The sequence below is a fragment of the Zingiber officinale genome, chromosome 5B, assembly GCF_018446385.1.
Source record: "Zingiber officinale cultivar Zhangliang chromosome 5B, Zo_v1.1, whole genome shotgun sequence".
Taxonomy (NCBI): domain Eukaryota; kingdom Viridiplantae; phylum Streptophyta; class Magnoliopsida; order Zingiberales; family Zingiberaceae; genus Zingiber; species Zingiber officinale.
In genome coordinates this window covers 106,730,293-106,748,779 of record NC_055995.1, presented here as the reverse complement: position 1 = coordinate 106,748,779, position 18,487 = coordinate 106,730,293, and the positions used below count along the sequence as shown (strand labels likewise).

Sequence of the window (18,487 nt, the reverse complement as noted above, 5' to 3'; positions counted from 1 at the left end):
AAGACCTAAGTGACTTTAATGAAATCATTTTAACCAAGGTGCAATTAAAATTGAATCACTGACGTTAAAGTAGTAGTAGTATAGGTGCAATTACGTCATTCAAACTGGTATTATGATCCATGGTTTAAAGTGCCATGCCGGGACGGTTGAAATGGGCGAAACATCTCGTTCCGCTTGGCGCCTGACACCGGCATCAGACCCATAACAGTTGCGACGTGTTGCACGACCCCGTGGTTGCAGCCGAGAGGTTGCTCGACCCCGAAATAGCAGCGAAGGGGTCGCATAACCCTTTCGTTGTCGCCGCGGAGGCGTCGCGCCACCTTGCGGCCGCTGCAGAGGGGTCACACGACCATCGCAGTCATGTCGGAGGAGTCACCCAATCCCTGCAACCATGGCTGAGGAGTCACGCAACCCCGCGATAACACCGAAGTTGTGCGAGCTTGGGAGTGGTGTCGGATTTCAGATTTTTTTAAATTAAACTTAGATTAATTATTTTATTCAACTCCTAGCTACGATGGAAATAATCTAAAAAGGCTTTATTAAATTCTAATAAAATTATCTAATTAATTTTATATTTCATTTATTTTAATTTAAAAATTATAATAAAATTTTTATTTATTTATTTATTTTTATATCTTTTTATTTTTAAAAAATTGTTTTTTATATATTTTTTATTTTTAAAAATATTTATGTTAAATATTTTATTTTTTAATTAATATATTTTATATTTAAAAAGAAGGGGAGCCTTGGCGCAACGGTAAAGTTGTTGCTTTGTGACCAAAAGGTCATGAGTTCGAATCTTGGAAACAGTCTCTTGTAAAAAGCAAGGTAAGACTGCGTACAATGGATCCTTCCTCGGGACCCCGCATAGCGGGAGCTTCGTGCACCGGGCTGTCTTTTTTTTTTTATATTTTATATTTAAAAAATACCGAAACTATATTGGCACAACATGATACAGTACCGAAATTGTATCATTCCGATCCAGGACCGAAACCTCGGTACGAGTCGAAATTTTAAACCTTGCTATAATCCATTCACTTTGCCAGTGGTTCCAGCATTACTTTTTCCTATTCTCTTAGTCATCCTTTTGATTCATGATCCTTAAGTCACTTAGTCTAAGTTAATTGTGATATTTAAATTTTTTATTATGAACTAAATACACATGTTTTTTACTTATGAAATTTTATGTAATGATAGATTCTTCAGTGTGCTTCACAAAGCATCATCCATCAAATCATATGTGCTTGTTACCTCTTAAAGGAATGTGTTGATGAATCAATATTTTACTTAATATAAGGTATTTTGTTACATAAATCCGTCAATGCCAATCCCAAGCTTGGATAAAAAATGACAAGGGTTGCGTGTTAGATTGTCTGTAGCGTTAATTTTTAGACAAATGTTTAGTGAATGGATCCATCAAACTATTGTGCTAATGTTAGATCCTTCGCTAGAAGGAACTCGTTGTAGGGTCCAACTGTAAAGTCTTGATAAGGCTTGCTACGTCTCTATGAGAACTTTGATGTAGTGTTAAATATTTAAGAGGTTTCACATCATATGTTGGATAAGAATAAATATAATAGGAAAATTAGTTGTCTAAGATTTGAAATATGAAACCTAGTAACACTTATTAGTAAAGTAATGGAGTTAGTAGACATGATGATTATGAGAAAAATTAACATTTTATGTGTACAAGAAACAAAATGGGTAGAAGAGAAGACAACGATCATAAAGAATTTGAGTTTTAAGTTATGGTACATAGGAATGAGTAAAACAATAAATGAAGTAGGATAAAATAGTAGTAGTATAAAAGGGGATATGATTATAACCTCAAGATATTAGCGATGAAAGAAATTGTTAATGCAATTAGCATATATGCACGTTAAGTAGGATTAGAAGAAGACACCAAATCTAAGTTTTGGGATGATCTAGATGAGGTATTACAAAATATTCTACCAATCGAAATGATTGGAGATCTAAATGGATATGTAAGAGTGAAACATGAGGAATATGATAGGGTCCATGGAGATTATGAGTTTGTAACAAGAAATGAAGAAGAAAAAATTATATTGAATTTTGTGATTTTATATAACTTTATATTATCTAATACGTTTTTTTTTTAAAAAGAAGAACACTTAGTTACGTTTAAAAGTGAAAAAAATAGGTCGTAAATCGACTTTCTTATGGTTAGGAAGAAGGATAGAAAGATTTATAATGATTGCAAAATCATTCCTTAAGAAAACTTAACTATCCAACATAACTTAGTAGTATTGAATATTCTCCTTAAATATAATATCAATAGGAGGAAAATGTGCACAACTTCTAAAATCAAGTAGTGAAAGTTAAAGGATGAAAAACAAAACATTTTTAAGGAGAGGGTAGGAGTACAAGTATTAAGAGAAATCCACAACGACTCGAATATGATATGGGATAAGATGATATTAAAGTTGAAAATACTAGCCAAAAGTATACTCAGTGAGTCAAAGGGACGTGCACTATTGAATAAAGAGTCTTGATGGTGAAATGAGAAAGTATAGGAATAATGGAAAAACGAACAACCTATAAAGTATTATATACTTGTAAGAACGAGGAAAATTTTAAAAAATATACAATAGCTAAGAAAGAGGCTTAGAAAGCCGTGATTGATGCCAAAAATGGAATTTTTGAACTCGTATATTGAAAATTGGATACAAAAGAAGAGGAATTTGAACGCTTATATTGAAAATTGGATATAAAAGAAGAGGAAAAGAACATTTATAGAATAGCTAAAGTGAGAGAAGAAGACAAGAGATCTTATCAAAATAAGATTTATTAAAGATGAATATAATAGGATACCGTCGAACAGCTATGAACAACTTTCACAACTTGTACAGAATAAATAGCTATGTCGAACAACTTGTACTGAATAAATAGTTGTGTCGAATAGCTGTGACAGTTTGAACACCTATAAATAGTAATAGCCGTGAGAACATAGTAGGAAATCAAGGGATGCAGTTAGAAAGATATTAATTTCATATGTACAAAATAATTAGTTTCTTATTCTCTCTTATTGTAATTTTGTATAAATGAGTATTCTCATTCTGAATGTAATACAATTTGGAGACATCAATTCTTTCCACATGATATCAGAGCATTAAGCCTTCATTGCTAATTCTTTGCTTCTGTATTTCTTCATCATGGCCAATTCTGCATTTCCTAGGTGGATTCAACAAAATAGAAATTGAGAAACTTTGAGGATTGTTAGGTTATCTTAATAAATCATCTGGCGTGTGCTCTTTTATTCTCTTATGTATTTCCTCACTTTTTTTTTTTGTATGAATACCTCAAACAGTTTTTTTGATAACTCATGGATAATAGCTATGTCGAACAACTTGTACTGAATAAATAGTTGTGTCGAACAGCTGTGACAGTTTGAACACCTATAAATAGTAACAGCTGTGAGAACATAGTAGGAAATCAAGGGATGCAGTTAGAAATATATTAATTTCATATGTACAAAATAATTAGTTTCCTATTCTCTTTTATTGTAATTTTGTATAAATGAGTATTCTCATTCTGAATGTAATACAATTTGGAGATATCAATTCTTTCCACATGGTATCAGAGCATTAAGCCTTCATTGCTAATTCTTTGCTTCTGTATTTCATCATGGCTAATTCTGTATTTCCTAGGCGGATTCAACAATATAGAAATTGAGAAACTTCGAGGATTGTTAGGTTATCTTAATAAATCATCTGGCATGTGCTCTTTTATTCTCTTATGTATTTCCTCACTTTTTTTTTTTGTATGAATACCTCAAACAGTTTTTTTGATAACTCATGGATAATAGACTCCGGTGTCATGGACCACATGACTCTCAATTCTCAAAATTTCAACATTTATAACCCCAGTCCAAGTAACAGAAAAATTGTAGTAGCCAATGGATCTTTAGCGACTGTTGGTTTTGGAAATGTTCACCTTACCCCTAGCCTTATCCTTAAAAACGTCCTTCATGTACTAAAACTGTCTCCAACCTTGTTTCCATTCAAAAATTAACTACTAAACTTTATTGTCATGCCATTTTTTCCCCTTATTGTGTTTTCCAACATCAGGACTCGGGGAGGAGGATTGGACTTGCTAAGAAACATAGTGACCTTTACTACCTTGAATTCACTAAGAAGAATAATTTATCTTTGTCCTTTAATAGTTTTTCCAATAAAGATAACATTTGGTTGTATCACAAACGTTTTGGTCATTCCTCTTTTAGAGTTTTAATCCTTCTAATATTCCCATATTTCTAGAGCTCGATGATTTATCTCCTTAATTGATGATTGTACTCGGGTTACATGGTTATTTTTCCTTATACAAAAAATCTGATGTCAGTATTATTATTCCTAATTTTCATTCAATGATTCAAAATCAGTTTGGAGTGAAAATCAAAAGCTTTAGGACTGATAATGCTAGATATTATTTCAACCAAACCTTATCCTCTTACTTTCAATCTTAGGGGATTATTCATGATTCGTCTTGTGTTGATACACCTCAACAGAATGAAATAGCAAAAAGGAAAAATGGACATTTACTCAACGCTACTCATGTCATTCTTTTCCAAAATAATATCCCTAAATTTTATCGGGGAGAGACTATTCTTAATATCACATACATGATAAACAGACTTCCCTCATGTGTCTTAGATAATAAGAGTCCTATGTAACTCCTCAATAATTTTTATCCGTATTTCCGAGCCACAAATGGACTTACTCCTAGGATTTTTGGGTGCATTGCTTTTGTCTATATCCATGGTTCACTACGAGGTAAACTAAATCCTCATGCCATCAAATGTCTTCCTTGGATACTTATCCACTCAAAAAGGGTAGAAGTGTTACCACCCTTCATCTCAAAAGTTTTACATCTCCATCGATGTTACCTTTTTTGAACATACCTTGTTCTTCTCCAAGTCTTATCCCCAGGGGAGATTTCAGTGACAAAAGATAGCATTTCTGAGTCATTTGAACTCATTAACACTTTTGATCTTCCTCCTACTCAAGTTCGTACCGAATCACCTTCTATTCCTATTCCATCTAGAGAGTCACCTCTTCCTTTCCATCTAGTGTTTATTGTGATACTCTAAGGGTGCGTTTGGTTCAAGTTATCATGTATAACCTTGGTTATGTGATTACTTGGTAATCACATAACCAAGTTTATAGGGAATAAAACATAACCAAATGTTGTTTGGTTCAGCCTAGGTAATGCAACAAAAACTTGTTTGTTTGAAGGTTTTAATGAATAACTTAATTTAACGTTTTACTATATTACCCTTAGTTACAAAATCAACCATATATATCTTTTAAACTTAACGTTTTTTTTAAAAAATTTTCTTTTTCACATTTTTTTCTTTATTTTTATGTGTTTTTTTTTATTTTTTTCCATTTTTTTTAAATTTTTTAAAATTTTTAAAACTTTTTTTATTTTTTATAATTTTTAAAAGGTTTTTAATTTTTTTAAATCTTTTTTAAATTTTTTACTTTTTTTTTTAAAATTTATAATTTTTTTTTCTATTTTTTATTTTTTATGTTTTTTATTTTATTTTTTCTATTTTTCTATATTTTTAATTTTTTTTACATTTTTATTATTTTTTAATTTTTTTACGTTTTTCTATTTTTATATTTTTTTTATGTTTTTTTATTTTTTCCATTTTTTTATTTTTTAAATTTTTTTACATTTTTTCCTATTTTTTTAATTTTATAATTTTTTATGGTTTTTACATTTTTTATGTTTTTAAAAAAGATTTTTATTTTATTTATTTTATTTTTTATTTTTTTCTTTACATTTTCTTTTTTCACATTTTTCTTTTATTCGAGGGTATTTTGGGTAAAATTTTTTTGTTAACTACGGAATCAAGAAAAACCTTAGTTTTTCGAGATTTTCCGATTCCGGATTGCATGCCCCTTTTGCTGACGTATCGGGCATGGAATATTACTCGGGAATCATCCATTACCTAAACCAAACAGGGTTTTCGTTGATAACTTTAGATGGATAACCAAGGTTATCAAGGATAACCCCCAACCAAATGCACCCTAAGTATTCCTCAAGTGTATTCAAGGAGAAAGGCAACTCCAAAAGCGATATAAGTCTAAGAACCTCAACCACAAACCTCCGACCCTGATACTTGGATCATGGTAAGATCTAATAGATAGTCTTGACCTTCCCATTGTTGTTAGAATAAGTACTAGAGAATACACTAAACACCCTCTCTACCCTCTATCTCACTATGTTTCTCTTAAACATCTATCACTAACTCACAAAAGATTCATTGTGAATCTAAATACTATAACTATTCCCAAATACTGTTTCTGAGGCATTGTAAAAAAGAGAATGGAGGGATGCCATGAGGGAGGAAATGGATGCGTTAGAAAAGAATAAGACATGGAAGGTTGTTGAGAAGCTAAAGGGGAAGAACATTGTGGATTGTAAGTGGATTTTTATACCAAAATACAAAGCAGATGGATCTCTTGAGAGATATAGAGTTAGGTTGGTGGCAAAAGGTTATACTTAGACTTATGAGGTAGATTATCAGGAGACCTTTGTTCCAGTTACAAAAATGAATACTACCATAGTTGTACTATCTTTGGTTGCACAGTTCGACTGACAACTCTTACAGTATGATGTGAAGAATTCATTTTTCATGGAGATTTAGATGGAATTTATATAAACCTCCCACTAGGATTTGCAAGGGATAATGGTAACATAGTATGTAAATTGCAGAAGACTCTTTAGGGTCTAAAACAATCTCTCTACCAAAGGAATATTTATTTCTCAGTAGAAATATATAACTGATCTTTTAGCTGAAATAGGGAAGATGGGGTGTACGACGATTTCTAGTCCAATGGATCCAAATCACAAGATAGGAGAAGCTAAGTAAGAACCAACTGTGGACAAAAGGATGTATCAGAGGTTGGTTGGTAGGCTCATATACCTTGTCACACTCGTCCAGACATAGCATATGCTGTGAGTGTTATTTGCCAATTCATGCATGATCCAAGAGAATCTCACCTTCAAGCTGCTTACCTAGTATTACATTACTTGAAAGACACTCGGGAAAGGGAATTTTGTTCAAGAAAAATAAGACGCTAGCTTTAGAAGCTTATACAGATGCAAGACTATGCAGGTTCTCTAGTGGATAAAAGATCAACTAGACGATATTGTCCTTTCCTTGATGGTAATCTGGTGACATAGAGAAGTAAGAAACAAAATGTGGTGGCAAGATCATCTGTAAAATCAGAATTTAGGGCCATTGCTCAAGGATTAAGTTGAAGATTATTCTGGATGATTTGAAAATCAAAGGGAAATGCTCCAAGAAACTCTATTGTGACAATAAGTCAGCTACCAATATTGCTCATTATCCTATTCAACATCATCGAACTAAGCATATTGAAATTGATAGACATTAAAAGATTAGTGTGTATGTCTTATGTCCCTTCAGAACTACACTTGGCTGATGTGCTCACAAAAGGACTGAACAGTTCTAGATTTTATGATCTTATAGTCAAGCTGGGAATGGAAAACATCTATTCCTCAGCTTGAGAGGGAGTGTTGAACCGCTGTGAACTTTCACAGCTTGTACAAAATAAACAACTCTCTTGTATAGAATAAACAACTCTCTTGTACAGAATAAACAACTGCGTCGAACAACTGTGACAGTTTGAACAGTAACTGTTACTGTGAGCACATAGTAGGAAATTAAGGGATGTAGTTAGAAAAATATTAATTTCCTATGTACAGAATAATTAGTTTCCTATTCACTATTAGTTTCCTATTCTCTTATTGTAATTTTGTATATAATGGGTATTCCCATTCTGAATGTAATACAATTTGGAGACATCAATTCTTCCCACAGATATTATTAAATGATGAGGAAATAAAAGAGCGATGAAAGAGGTATTTTTATAAACTTTTTAATAAAGATTTAAATCACCATAACTTAAGTAATTTAAGTAGGGCAAATGAGTGTAAAAATTAAAATTTTTATTGTAGAATTCAAACTCCAGAAGTAGAATAAGCTTTAAATAGGATGCAAAATGGAAAGTTAGTTGGACTAGATAATATTTTGATAAAGATATGAAAGTGTTTAAAAAGATAAGATATTGAATGACTTATAAAGTTATTCAACCTGATATTGAAAATTAAAAGAAATACTTGATGAATGGAGGATAGGTACTCTAGTTCCTTTATATAAGAACAAAGAAAAAGTGTAAAATTGTACAAATTATAGGGGTATTAAACTAATGAGTCAGACTATAAAAAAAAGACTAAAGAAGGAGATCACAATAACTGAAAATCAATTTGGATTTACGTCTGAAACATTGATAATAGAAGTAGAAATTATACATCTTAAGTAACTAATTGAAAAATATCAAGGACAGAAGTAAGATTTACACATAGTATTCGTCAACCTAGAAAAAACTTATATTATATAGAGAATTCTAGAAAAGGGAGTGTTAGTGTAGTGTATATTAAGCTAATTGAGTATATGTACGAGGATGTAATAAAAAGAGTGAAGACTTCAGGTCGATTAACCGAAATGTTTCTTATAAAAATAGGATTATATTAAGGATCAACCCTACGTCCCTATATTTTTATAGTAATCATCACTAGACACATCTAAGATTTGGTACCATGGTACATGTTTGTAGATGATATTATTTTGATAGATGAAACATGCGAAAGAGTAAATGTTAAACTTGAATCTTGGCGGGAAATGATAGAATTGAAAGATTTTAGATAAAATATATAAAATTTAAGTTTAGCAATATTAGACATAATGAGACAATTGCTTAGATAGGAGATGACGAGTTGTTTCTAACTAAGAGATTTAAGTATTTTGGATCATTTTTGTAGAAGGATGGAATGGAGGGGTTGAGAGAGATGCTACATAAAATACAAGCTGGTTGAAATGGAAGAGAGCGTTAGATGTTCTTTATAATCATAAAGTAGCTTTAAGACTTAGGAATATTTTTTAAAATGATGGCTAGACTTGTTATGTTATATGGAATTGAATGTTGGTTGAGTCGAGCATACGAGTAGAAGATGAGAGTTGTAGAAATGAGGATGTTGAGGTGGATGTGCAGATATACAAGAATGGACTGGATAAGAAATGAAAATATTAGAGAGAAATTGTAGTGACATCTATTGAGGGAAAACTTCGGAGACACATTTAAGATGATACAAATATATACTTAGACGACCAATAAATGTTCCAGTTAGGTAACGTGAAACACAAATGTGCATATCAAACGAGGAAGAGGAAGATAAAAAGACTAAATGATATAGTAGGAGATAGAGCCCGACTTAAAAGAATCCATATAGTCGACCTCACCTAGTGGTATAAGGCTTGGTTGTTATTGTTGTAGTATTAGGAATTTTGTTACATGTGTACCTAACAAGAAATGTAATTTCTTCTTCGCACTATCTTATTAATCATGTTCCTTCTGCATATTTTGTTATCTTGCATAAGTTGTTCATTTATCACTTGAGTTTGTTTGTTTGTCTGCATTTTTGAAATCTTGGTCCTGTTTGTTGCATCTTTCTCAGTTACTCTCCCTTGTAAAAGTGCTATAAGTGGTAAAGGGTTGGTTGTTGTTGTAATAGTATCAATATTTTGTTACATGCGTACCTAATAAGAAATGTAATTTCTTCTTCACACTATCTTATTAATCATGCTCCTTCTGCGGATTTTGTTATCTTGTATAAGTTGTTCATCTATCACTTGAGATTGTTTGTTTATCTGCATTTTTGAAATCTTGGTTCTATTTGTTGTATCTTTCTCAGTTACTCTCCCTTGTAAAAGTGCTATAAGTGTTTGAATCAGTCTCTTTCCATTCTTATAGCTTTTGTTATATTCTTTAAGATTTTATTTTATTTTTTGGACTCTACCATTGTCCCTTGATCCATACCACTTCTACACCAACTACGCTAATCTCCCCACAGAGACTTCCACTACTCTTCCTTCAAATGATGTATTGTGAGAGGAGATCTCTAACTTTTTAGCCTCCATCAACAACTACATCCATACATCCTGTATTGTGAGAGAAGGAGATCTCTAACTTTTTAGCCTCCATCAACAACTACATCCATACATCCTATGACATTAGTACCTTCTCCATCTCTATTTGAGATTGACTTACCTATTGTTGATAGAAAACGTAGGCCTACTCCCATATTATCAATTTCGCCAAAAAATTTAAGTCCAACTTTATTTGTGTTTCCCTTATCTTTGTCATTTGTCTGTTCGTGATATGAAGCACTTGGAGATTCCAATTGGAAGTTAGATAATAGGTAAGATATTTTCCCTGGTAAGATGAACGTAGAAATATCTTCCTCTACACCTTTTTTTTTTCATTGGATGTTTATAGTTAAGTGCATGGTTTTCGATGTTGAGCTGTGTTGGCTGACACAAGTACAATTTACCATTTAACTCATTGATGGACACACAAGATGACTTCGGCATCAGCATGTGACAGAATGATGAAACAGAGAGAAGAGAAGCCAAGGGAAAGAAGGCAGAAAGCAGAAGGCATAAGAAGAAGAAGAGATGCACTGTATTAGAAAGGAAGAGAAGGGAGGAGATGAATTCCTGAGCAGTAGTGGGTGGGCAATAGCAGGAGGCGACTCTACGTGAAGACTGTGACTTGCTGGTGGAGGAATCCAGGAGAGAAGCATAGAGAGACGGGAAAATAATTCTTAACCTTTTAATAATGCCACTAAATTAAATACGATTGAACCTAAATATCTTATATATAAATTTAGTTTAGCTTTAACCCTGTTAAAATAAGTCCAAATTTAGCTTAATTTGAATGCGGTGAGATCGACATGACTTTAAATAACTTTCACTCATCCCTAAACACAAAATATTAGATCGATTTGGCTTAATTAATTACAACAACTAAGCCTTATCCCACTAGGTGAGATCGGTTATATTTGACTTAATTTAAAATGTGAACATTTTAAATAGGATAAACTTTAGTAGTTAATATATGTGTGTGTGCGCGCAATGAGAAAATTAGGGTTTGATGAGATGATGTTGTTGAGCTTCTCATTTGTGGCTTGTCTCAACTTTGGTTCGAGCATTAAGAAACAACTAGAGTTTGACACAAGACTTTAATTAACTAAAAATTAATTTGATTATGTTGTAAAAAATATTTTATTATTTTTCTCTCATTATTTTTAATTCATTTTATCGAAATATAATTAAAGATACTTGTTGCATACAATAGTTGTATACTAAATGGATCAAATTAATTTTTTTTTTAAAAACTCTATTTGGTTGAGAGTTAAATTTGAATGTGTAAAAAATTTTATATTTGGTTTTTTTATAAAAAAAATTGAATCCAATTTTTTTTATTCTAGTCGAATTTAGGTTGAGTTTTATTTTTTTAGAAATTTTGTACTTATAAACAACAATAATAACCAAACCTTTATCCTACTAAGTAGGGTCGGCTATATGAATTTTTTTACGCCATTGGACTCAATTGCCTATTAAAAATTCTCATTTATATTGAATTTTATCCCATTTATCGTTGCTAATCAGTCTTGATCTTCCTCTTGCTTAATGTGCATATTTGTCATGGTCTGACTAGATATTTATTGGTGTCTAAGTACATATCGATACATCTTAAACATGTCTTTTGGAGTTTTTTTTTAATAGATGTAACCCCGACTTTCTCTTTAGTGCTCTCATTTCTTATCTTGTTTCTTATATGCCTACACATCCATTTTAATATCTTCATCTTCGCAATTCACATCTTTTGCTCGTGTGCTCAATTTATAATCGAACATTCAGTTTCATATACCATAGTAGCTATAATTGTTATTTTGTAAAATTTCACTTAACTTTAGAGGGTATCTGATGATCATAAAAAACACTTGATACCCTTCTATATTTCAATTATTCTATTTGTATCCTATATAAAACATTTCTATTAACTCTGCCATTTTACAAAAGTAATCCTAGATACCTATGAACTATAACTACTACACCACAGTTTATTTGTGTTGATTAAAGTGTGTCCATGTTGTAGCAGTTATGAACCCATAGCTGCTATAACAACACTAAAAATAAAAGTAGTTTCGGAAATAAAAATGTACTGATGGAGATTTGATGACCTTTGAATAATAAAGGCAAAAAAGGGAGGCCTTTTGTTTGATTTTTTTCCCTAACTTTGATACATATAAAATTAAATAAGTGTAATTTATAAAATACAAATATAATTTAAACCTAAAATATAATATTTTACATCTAAAATTTAAAAAATCTTGTCTCTCCATTCTTCATTACATGAAAGAAAGAACCAAATTAAAACAAAATGATAAAATTTTAAATTAATTCACTTCATCTAAAAATTGTATTTTGATTTTACCAAACAAAATAAAAGAAACAAAGTGATAATTAATATCAAATTTCATATTAAATGCTCATGAACAAATTGCACACACAATTACTTAAAGGCATAGAGATATACATTGATTTCAAACAAAATTATATATTTAACAATGAAAACATGTTAAACTTTCAAATATGAAAAATGCACCAATGCCGTAGAATTTGAAAGGAAAATGTTGAATATATTATAAGTCTAAGTCATTAAAAAATAAGAGAAATATGCATCTTACAAACAAATAAAGCTAAAAACTAAAACCGAACTATAGCAAGAATATTTAACTCTAAAGACCAAGGTGATTAAACACGTATTAGTAATAAAAAGTTGATTGTATTATTAATAAGTTGAAATTGTACCTGCAGGACATGACACAATACGGTGTCATTTTGATCAGAGACCAAAACTGAAAATTTCAAACCTTGGTTAAGTGTCTTCCTAATAAACAGTAAACAAATATAAGGTTGTTGCACAAGAATACACTTAGACCTATTATATTCTTAGACCTATAGCGTGGATTACTTTGATATGTTCTCTCATATGGCTCATCTCAATTCAATTCCTGTTTTTCTTTTGCAGAGAATCAGAGCTAGCAAATGTTTTCATATGGATGCCAAGAATGTTTTTTTTGTATGAAAATCTTTTCAAAGAAACTCTTCGAGTTATGTTGTTCTAGTGTAGACTTGAACTTGCAAACTTAAGAAGCACAATCTATGATCTCAAACAAAGTCTTTGGATGTGGTTTGAGAAGTTTGATTTTGAGGTGACTTGAATTGGTCATTCAATATTTCTCCAGTGCAGCACAAGTAGAATGTTAATCTTGATAGTTTATGTTGCTGATATTCTTTTAATACAAAGTGATGGGCATGGCATCACACACATCAAGAAATCAAGTTTGTTATTAAAAATTTAGGAAGACCACGTTATTTTCATAGAGTGGAAGTTGCTTCTTGCTTGGAAGTAATAATTTCATTTCAAAAAAAATGCAATGAATCTTTGGCAACAAATTGGTCAATTTGGATGAAAACCAGTAAAAATCCTTATCATACCAAAATCATATTTTATGAACAAAGGATGCTGATTTTATGGAATATTATCAATATTGAAAACTTGAACCGAAACTTAACTTACACTCACCAGGTCACATGCATCCATCTCTGTTGGCTGTTTGAGTTCATCAAAAGCCCAAGGATTGAGATTAGGAAGCATTGTGTACAATCTTACGGAATATTAAAGTATCTCTAGGAAAGACCTACACTTGAGAAGTAGGAACATTTAAATGTTGATGTCTTTAGATGTTGATTATGCTAGGTCTAGGTCTACTATTGTTTGAGGATCCATTTCAATATTCTCTAAGCATGTAAGAGGAACCTAGTGATAAACCCGAAAGCAAGAAAGTAAACTTTGTTGCTTGTCTTGTGCTAAAGTGGAATTTTTGTGTGATGATGTTTTACAACTTGATTTAAGTTTGTGTAAAAAGTTGGATATGATTTACTCTAGTTCGAGGGGGAGTGCCAAATGAAATACAAAGGGATAGTCTAGTGTAAGTGAAACAACCTAAAACTTTATCCCCTTATAGCTTTCAAAACACGTCATACAAACCCTCCCTCCCTAAATAACCAAAAAAGAAAGAAGTTAAATAACTCAACTCCGATGTCGTGCATCTCAAAACTTGCTCAACTAGAAATCAGTGCCTGAACATCAGAATCAACGGTGTGAATAAATTTATAAAGACTCGAATGTTCAACCAACCAAATTAAGGAATCTAAGACATCTGATTAACAATTACATCATTGACTTCGAAAAGAAAACTTCACATTCTAACGTGGAGAATAACATAAATTGAAAAAGAAAGAAAATGTCATCAGGTGTGCACTGCCTGCCTGGTATGTGCGAGCTTATCCATCAAGACCCTTTGTCTCCTCATTACCTGCATCATATTCTAATGACTCAACAAGTTCAAACATTTTATAGCAAGAAATAAATATACATTCACATACTTTCAATATATATTTTTAAGAAAAATACCTTGAATATTTAAAATTTAAACCTTGCTGGCACTTAGTCCCATGGATCTTCAAACTTTAATAAAATAACATCAAACATTAACTTTCAACATCAACTTTACACGCCAGAATATTTAAGTGAGTTCATATAATTGAATATGACCCCTTTATCTCAACCTCTGTTCGTTTGGCCAAACATTTATCTTAGTACTAGGTTCGATATCGTTCACCAGTATCCTCTAAGGCCGGATTCCACCCTTAGTATTAGGTTTAGTAGCGTTCACCGATATCCTCTAAGCTAGATTCCACAACCCCTTTTTCCTCTGATTTGGTAAGGATTCCGGTATCCTCTAAGACGGACTCCTTACCGTCAAGTAGCCACAAACAATTCACATTACTTAAAAAAAAACAGTTTTACTTTTCATGCATCGAAATCATTACTGTAAAAAACTTATAATTTTCTTCCTTTTCTCTATGTTTTAAAACGAAATACTACTAGCTCGCATTAGCTGAATTAAAGGTGCTTAAATATAGGAAAAATTCGGAGATGTTGCCTGCCTTCCTCAATTGTTCAAAATAAAACCCAAACTCTCTTCCATCCACCTCTAGACGTACCTATATAAGTCCGAACCTTTAACCCCTCAATGTAGGACTTAAATCTCGACTCGAGACCCATTTACTGGCACCTCAAGCTGTTGTCGTCGAACTGATCTAACTCCTCCCATCTCCAACTGCAACTTCTAAACATGATTGATAGAAAATCTTCACTCGAATCTTTTCCCAGCCCTCGATTCAACAATCGACTCAACCATCAACTCACGGCCACACCACTGGATCGAACCTCCCCCTCCAACGAACCACGCTCGCACAGCCCCAACAGCGACACACTCGTCTTGCCCAGCCCTCCATCCGATGTAGCCCTCCTCCTCCTCCCCTACTCTAGCCCTTATTCCTCGACACAACCACACTTCCTCAGCCACTCAAACACCCCTACAATGTCCAGCAACAACTCCCGATTATTTCTAGCATCAAATTTTCAATCAAAAATCGACAAAATTGCATCAAATCATTGCTTCAACAACCCTAAGGCAGTAGCAAGCTTCCGGTTCTTCCCAGCATTAGAATTTCAATAAAAAATCAAGAAAAACTTCGTCAATCATCGTTCCAACGACCTTAAGGCAGCAACAAGTTCACGAAATTCTAGCATCAAAGTTTCCAAATAAAAAGGGTGTAAAATTTCACCAAAATGTTCTAATGATTGAAAAACATACTCGCTATCAATAAATCATGCATCAAGCATCAAAGCATCCATATTATGACCCATATAGTGCTGAAATAAATGTTAGAAATCTTGCCTTAGCGTTTTAACGCGCGAAAAATCAAGCGAGGAGTAGGGGAGCAACGGGAGACGATCCAACCACGTTCCCTTTCAATTTCTCAAGCTTTTGGGATGTTTTCTCAGGGGTTGCCTAAGGATGAAGGTGGCGACACAAAAGTTGAAGAACAAAAAAACCCTAGAATTCCTTCATCCCCCTCCTTAAAAAACATGTTAAGGAATTATCTATTTGATACAAATTTAGCCCAGCCTGTTAATGCTTTAGTTAAAACATTAATTATATAAATTACACAACCCGCATTTTATTTAATTTTATTATCATCATTATTTTTTTTTTATTTTATTTTATTTTTAATGTTATAGTAATGTTTTTTTTTAATGTTCTCCAATGCCTAGTTGCAGATAAAAGCAAAATGTCTAGAGGTTATAAATACATAAGATTCAATCATATTTGGGTTATAAAGGGTAGCCCGGTGCACAAAGCTCCAGTCAATGCAGGGTCTTAGGGAAGAGTCTATTATATGCCATCTTGCCTTTGCAAGAAGCTGTCTCTGTGACTTGAATCCGTGACCTTCAGGTCACACGACAACAACTTTATTATATTTGGGTTATATTAAAAAAAAATTGATAGCTAATTTCTTATGATCAGAAAAATATCTCAATTTGGTCTATGAAGTTATTAATGCCTCAATATGACCCAAATAACCTATCCCAATTGCATCTAGTGTCCAACACTGAAGTCTATTACAGTATATTTCCCTCTAGCAAGTGCTAGACTTTTTGTTGGTAAAATTATTTATTCTTTTGGAGTTTAACTGGAATTTGAATAAATAATTAAAATCATATAACATATGCTACCTAATTAAAATCATATCACATTTTTTTGTGATCTCTTAGAACACTAGAATGCAGAGAAACCTAATTGGTTTGTGATGTGGTCTTACTGAACGAGATTGGGGCACATGAAACTAAACTGCACATATTGATTCTTCCATACTGTTGCCTCCATCTCATCATTCGTGGCCACCTCTAACGCTGATTATATTTTCAATTGTTTCTCAGTGGAGTTCATAAAAGTGATTGATTTTGATCCTATATATAACTCCAATCAAGTTGCAAACATTAACATTTCCTGTTCTCATAAGTGGTGACTAGTGCGATTTTGGACAATGTTGGACAATTAGGATTTATTTGGGGGCCAAATTGAGACACATTTGATAAGGTGAGGGGCTCAAACATAGACATTCAAGACTTTGTGGGACAGAGAGACATTTGGTAATCTAGGATGGTCAAACTAAGGTATTTGAAACTTAAGTGCCAAACTGAAACCTTTTTGAAACTTCAAAGGCCAAAGAGAACTTTTTTCTCGAGCTTGTTGTCCTTGTTTAACCTCTTAAGTCAGTTTCTTTTTCTTATTTACCAGGGCAGTGCTGCAGATGTGACCATGTGCGCAATGCTAGAGATTGAGCAAAAAGTTCAGTTGAAGGAGCTTGGCTGGAAATTGCTACTGCAGGTCCATCTATATCAGTTTTCCTTTTTGTAGATTTTTCAATTTCCAGTTGTTGCTTGCTGATGTTTATTCTCAACAAATTGTGCTGTGATTTCTATTATATTGCTTGAAATTTGAGCTTCTAAAATTTGAAGGCTCTGAAGATTTTCATTTAATACGCACATCAAACGAGAAAGAGAAAGACTAAAAAAGACTTGGTTAGTAATAATAAAACAAGATAAAATAAAATATAAATGATGATATAGTAGGGGGATGGAGTTCAATGATGTAGAAGGATCCATATAACTTACCTCACCTAGTGGAATAAAGTTTGGTTGTTGTATACATTGATATCTAGTTTGTACCTTTGAGAGACTCCATTTCTAATAGGCAATATATTACTTTTGCGGGCCTTCGTTTTTACATGGAAATTTCTTGATATTCTCTTGTTTCTTATTAGCTGTCTTCCTTTAGTGGCTTATCCTTGCTTAATTTGCCTTGTAAATCTTGATTTAGGTGGGTGTTTTTTCATTGTATCAAATCCACAGTCCTTGCAATAAACTATGGAATCATTCTAACCATGATCTGGATTACCAGGTTCATGATGAACTAATACTGGAAGGACCAACGAAGTCAGCTGAACTTGCCAAAGCCATTGTCGTCGATTGCATGACCAAACCCTTTAACGGGACAAACTTTCTCAAGGTTGATCTTGCCGTGGATGCCAAGATCGCTCAGAACTGGTATGCAGCCAAATGACATAAGCACCAGACTTCCCAACCTTTTTGTTTGTTTGTTTGTTTGTTTTTGTATATATACACACCCAAATTGAAGGCCTGGCATCTGTTCTGTAGAGGCTCAAAGCATCAGAAACTGGGAGGCTAGTATGATATCTGAAAATCTTGTATATCAGAACATCTTTAGTAATACATTAGCATGAGAATGATTAACTGAATTTTTCTTGCTTTTATTTTTTATTTTTGCCTTTTAGATTTTAGACATGATTTCAACAATATCTGAGTTTTTAATTCTTTGGTTAACTTATTTCCCTTGGATTACTTGTCTAAAGAGGTCAAATCTAAAGAAACTGCCATTTCAACAAAACTAAAGTGCACCCCCTTTAATGTAAAGCAACATGTAAACAATCTTCAATAGACTTAAATTAATAGGTGAGTGATAATAGTGATTAGGAATTGTTAAGGTTAATTCTAAAGGATGAAGGTACCTTTTAATGGGATAACCAAAG

The 18,487-nt window shown here is 32.6% G+C and overlaps 1 protein-coding gene across 3 annotated transcripts in view; it reads left to right on the top strand.

The window, feature by feature from the left end:
- LOC121985287 (DNA polymerase I A, chloroplastic-like) overlaps positions 1 to 18,211 on the top strand; it is an 82,709-nt gene extending 64,498 nt beyond the window's left edge. For all 3 annotated transcript variants that reach the window (XM_042538639.1, XM_042538638.1, XM_042538641.1), the window contains 2 exons: positions 17,176 to 17,265; positions 17,839 to 18,211. In XM_042538639.1, coding sequence (XP_042394573.1) covers positions 17,176 to 17,265; positions 17,839 to 18,000 — 252 coding nt within the window. In that variant the 3' untranslated portion in view covers positions 18,001 to 18,211. The remainder of the gene's footprint in view (positions 1 to 17,175; positions 17,266 to 17,838) is intronic.
- Positions 18,212 to 18,487: the final 276 nt, after the last annotated feature.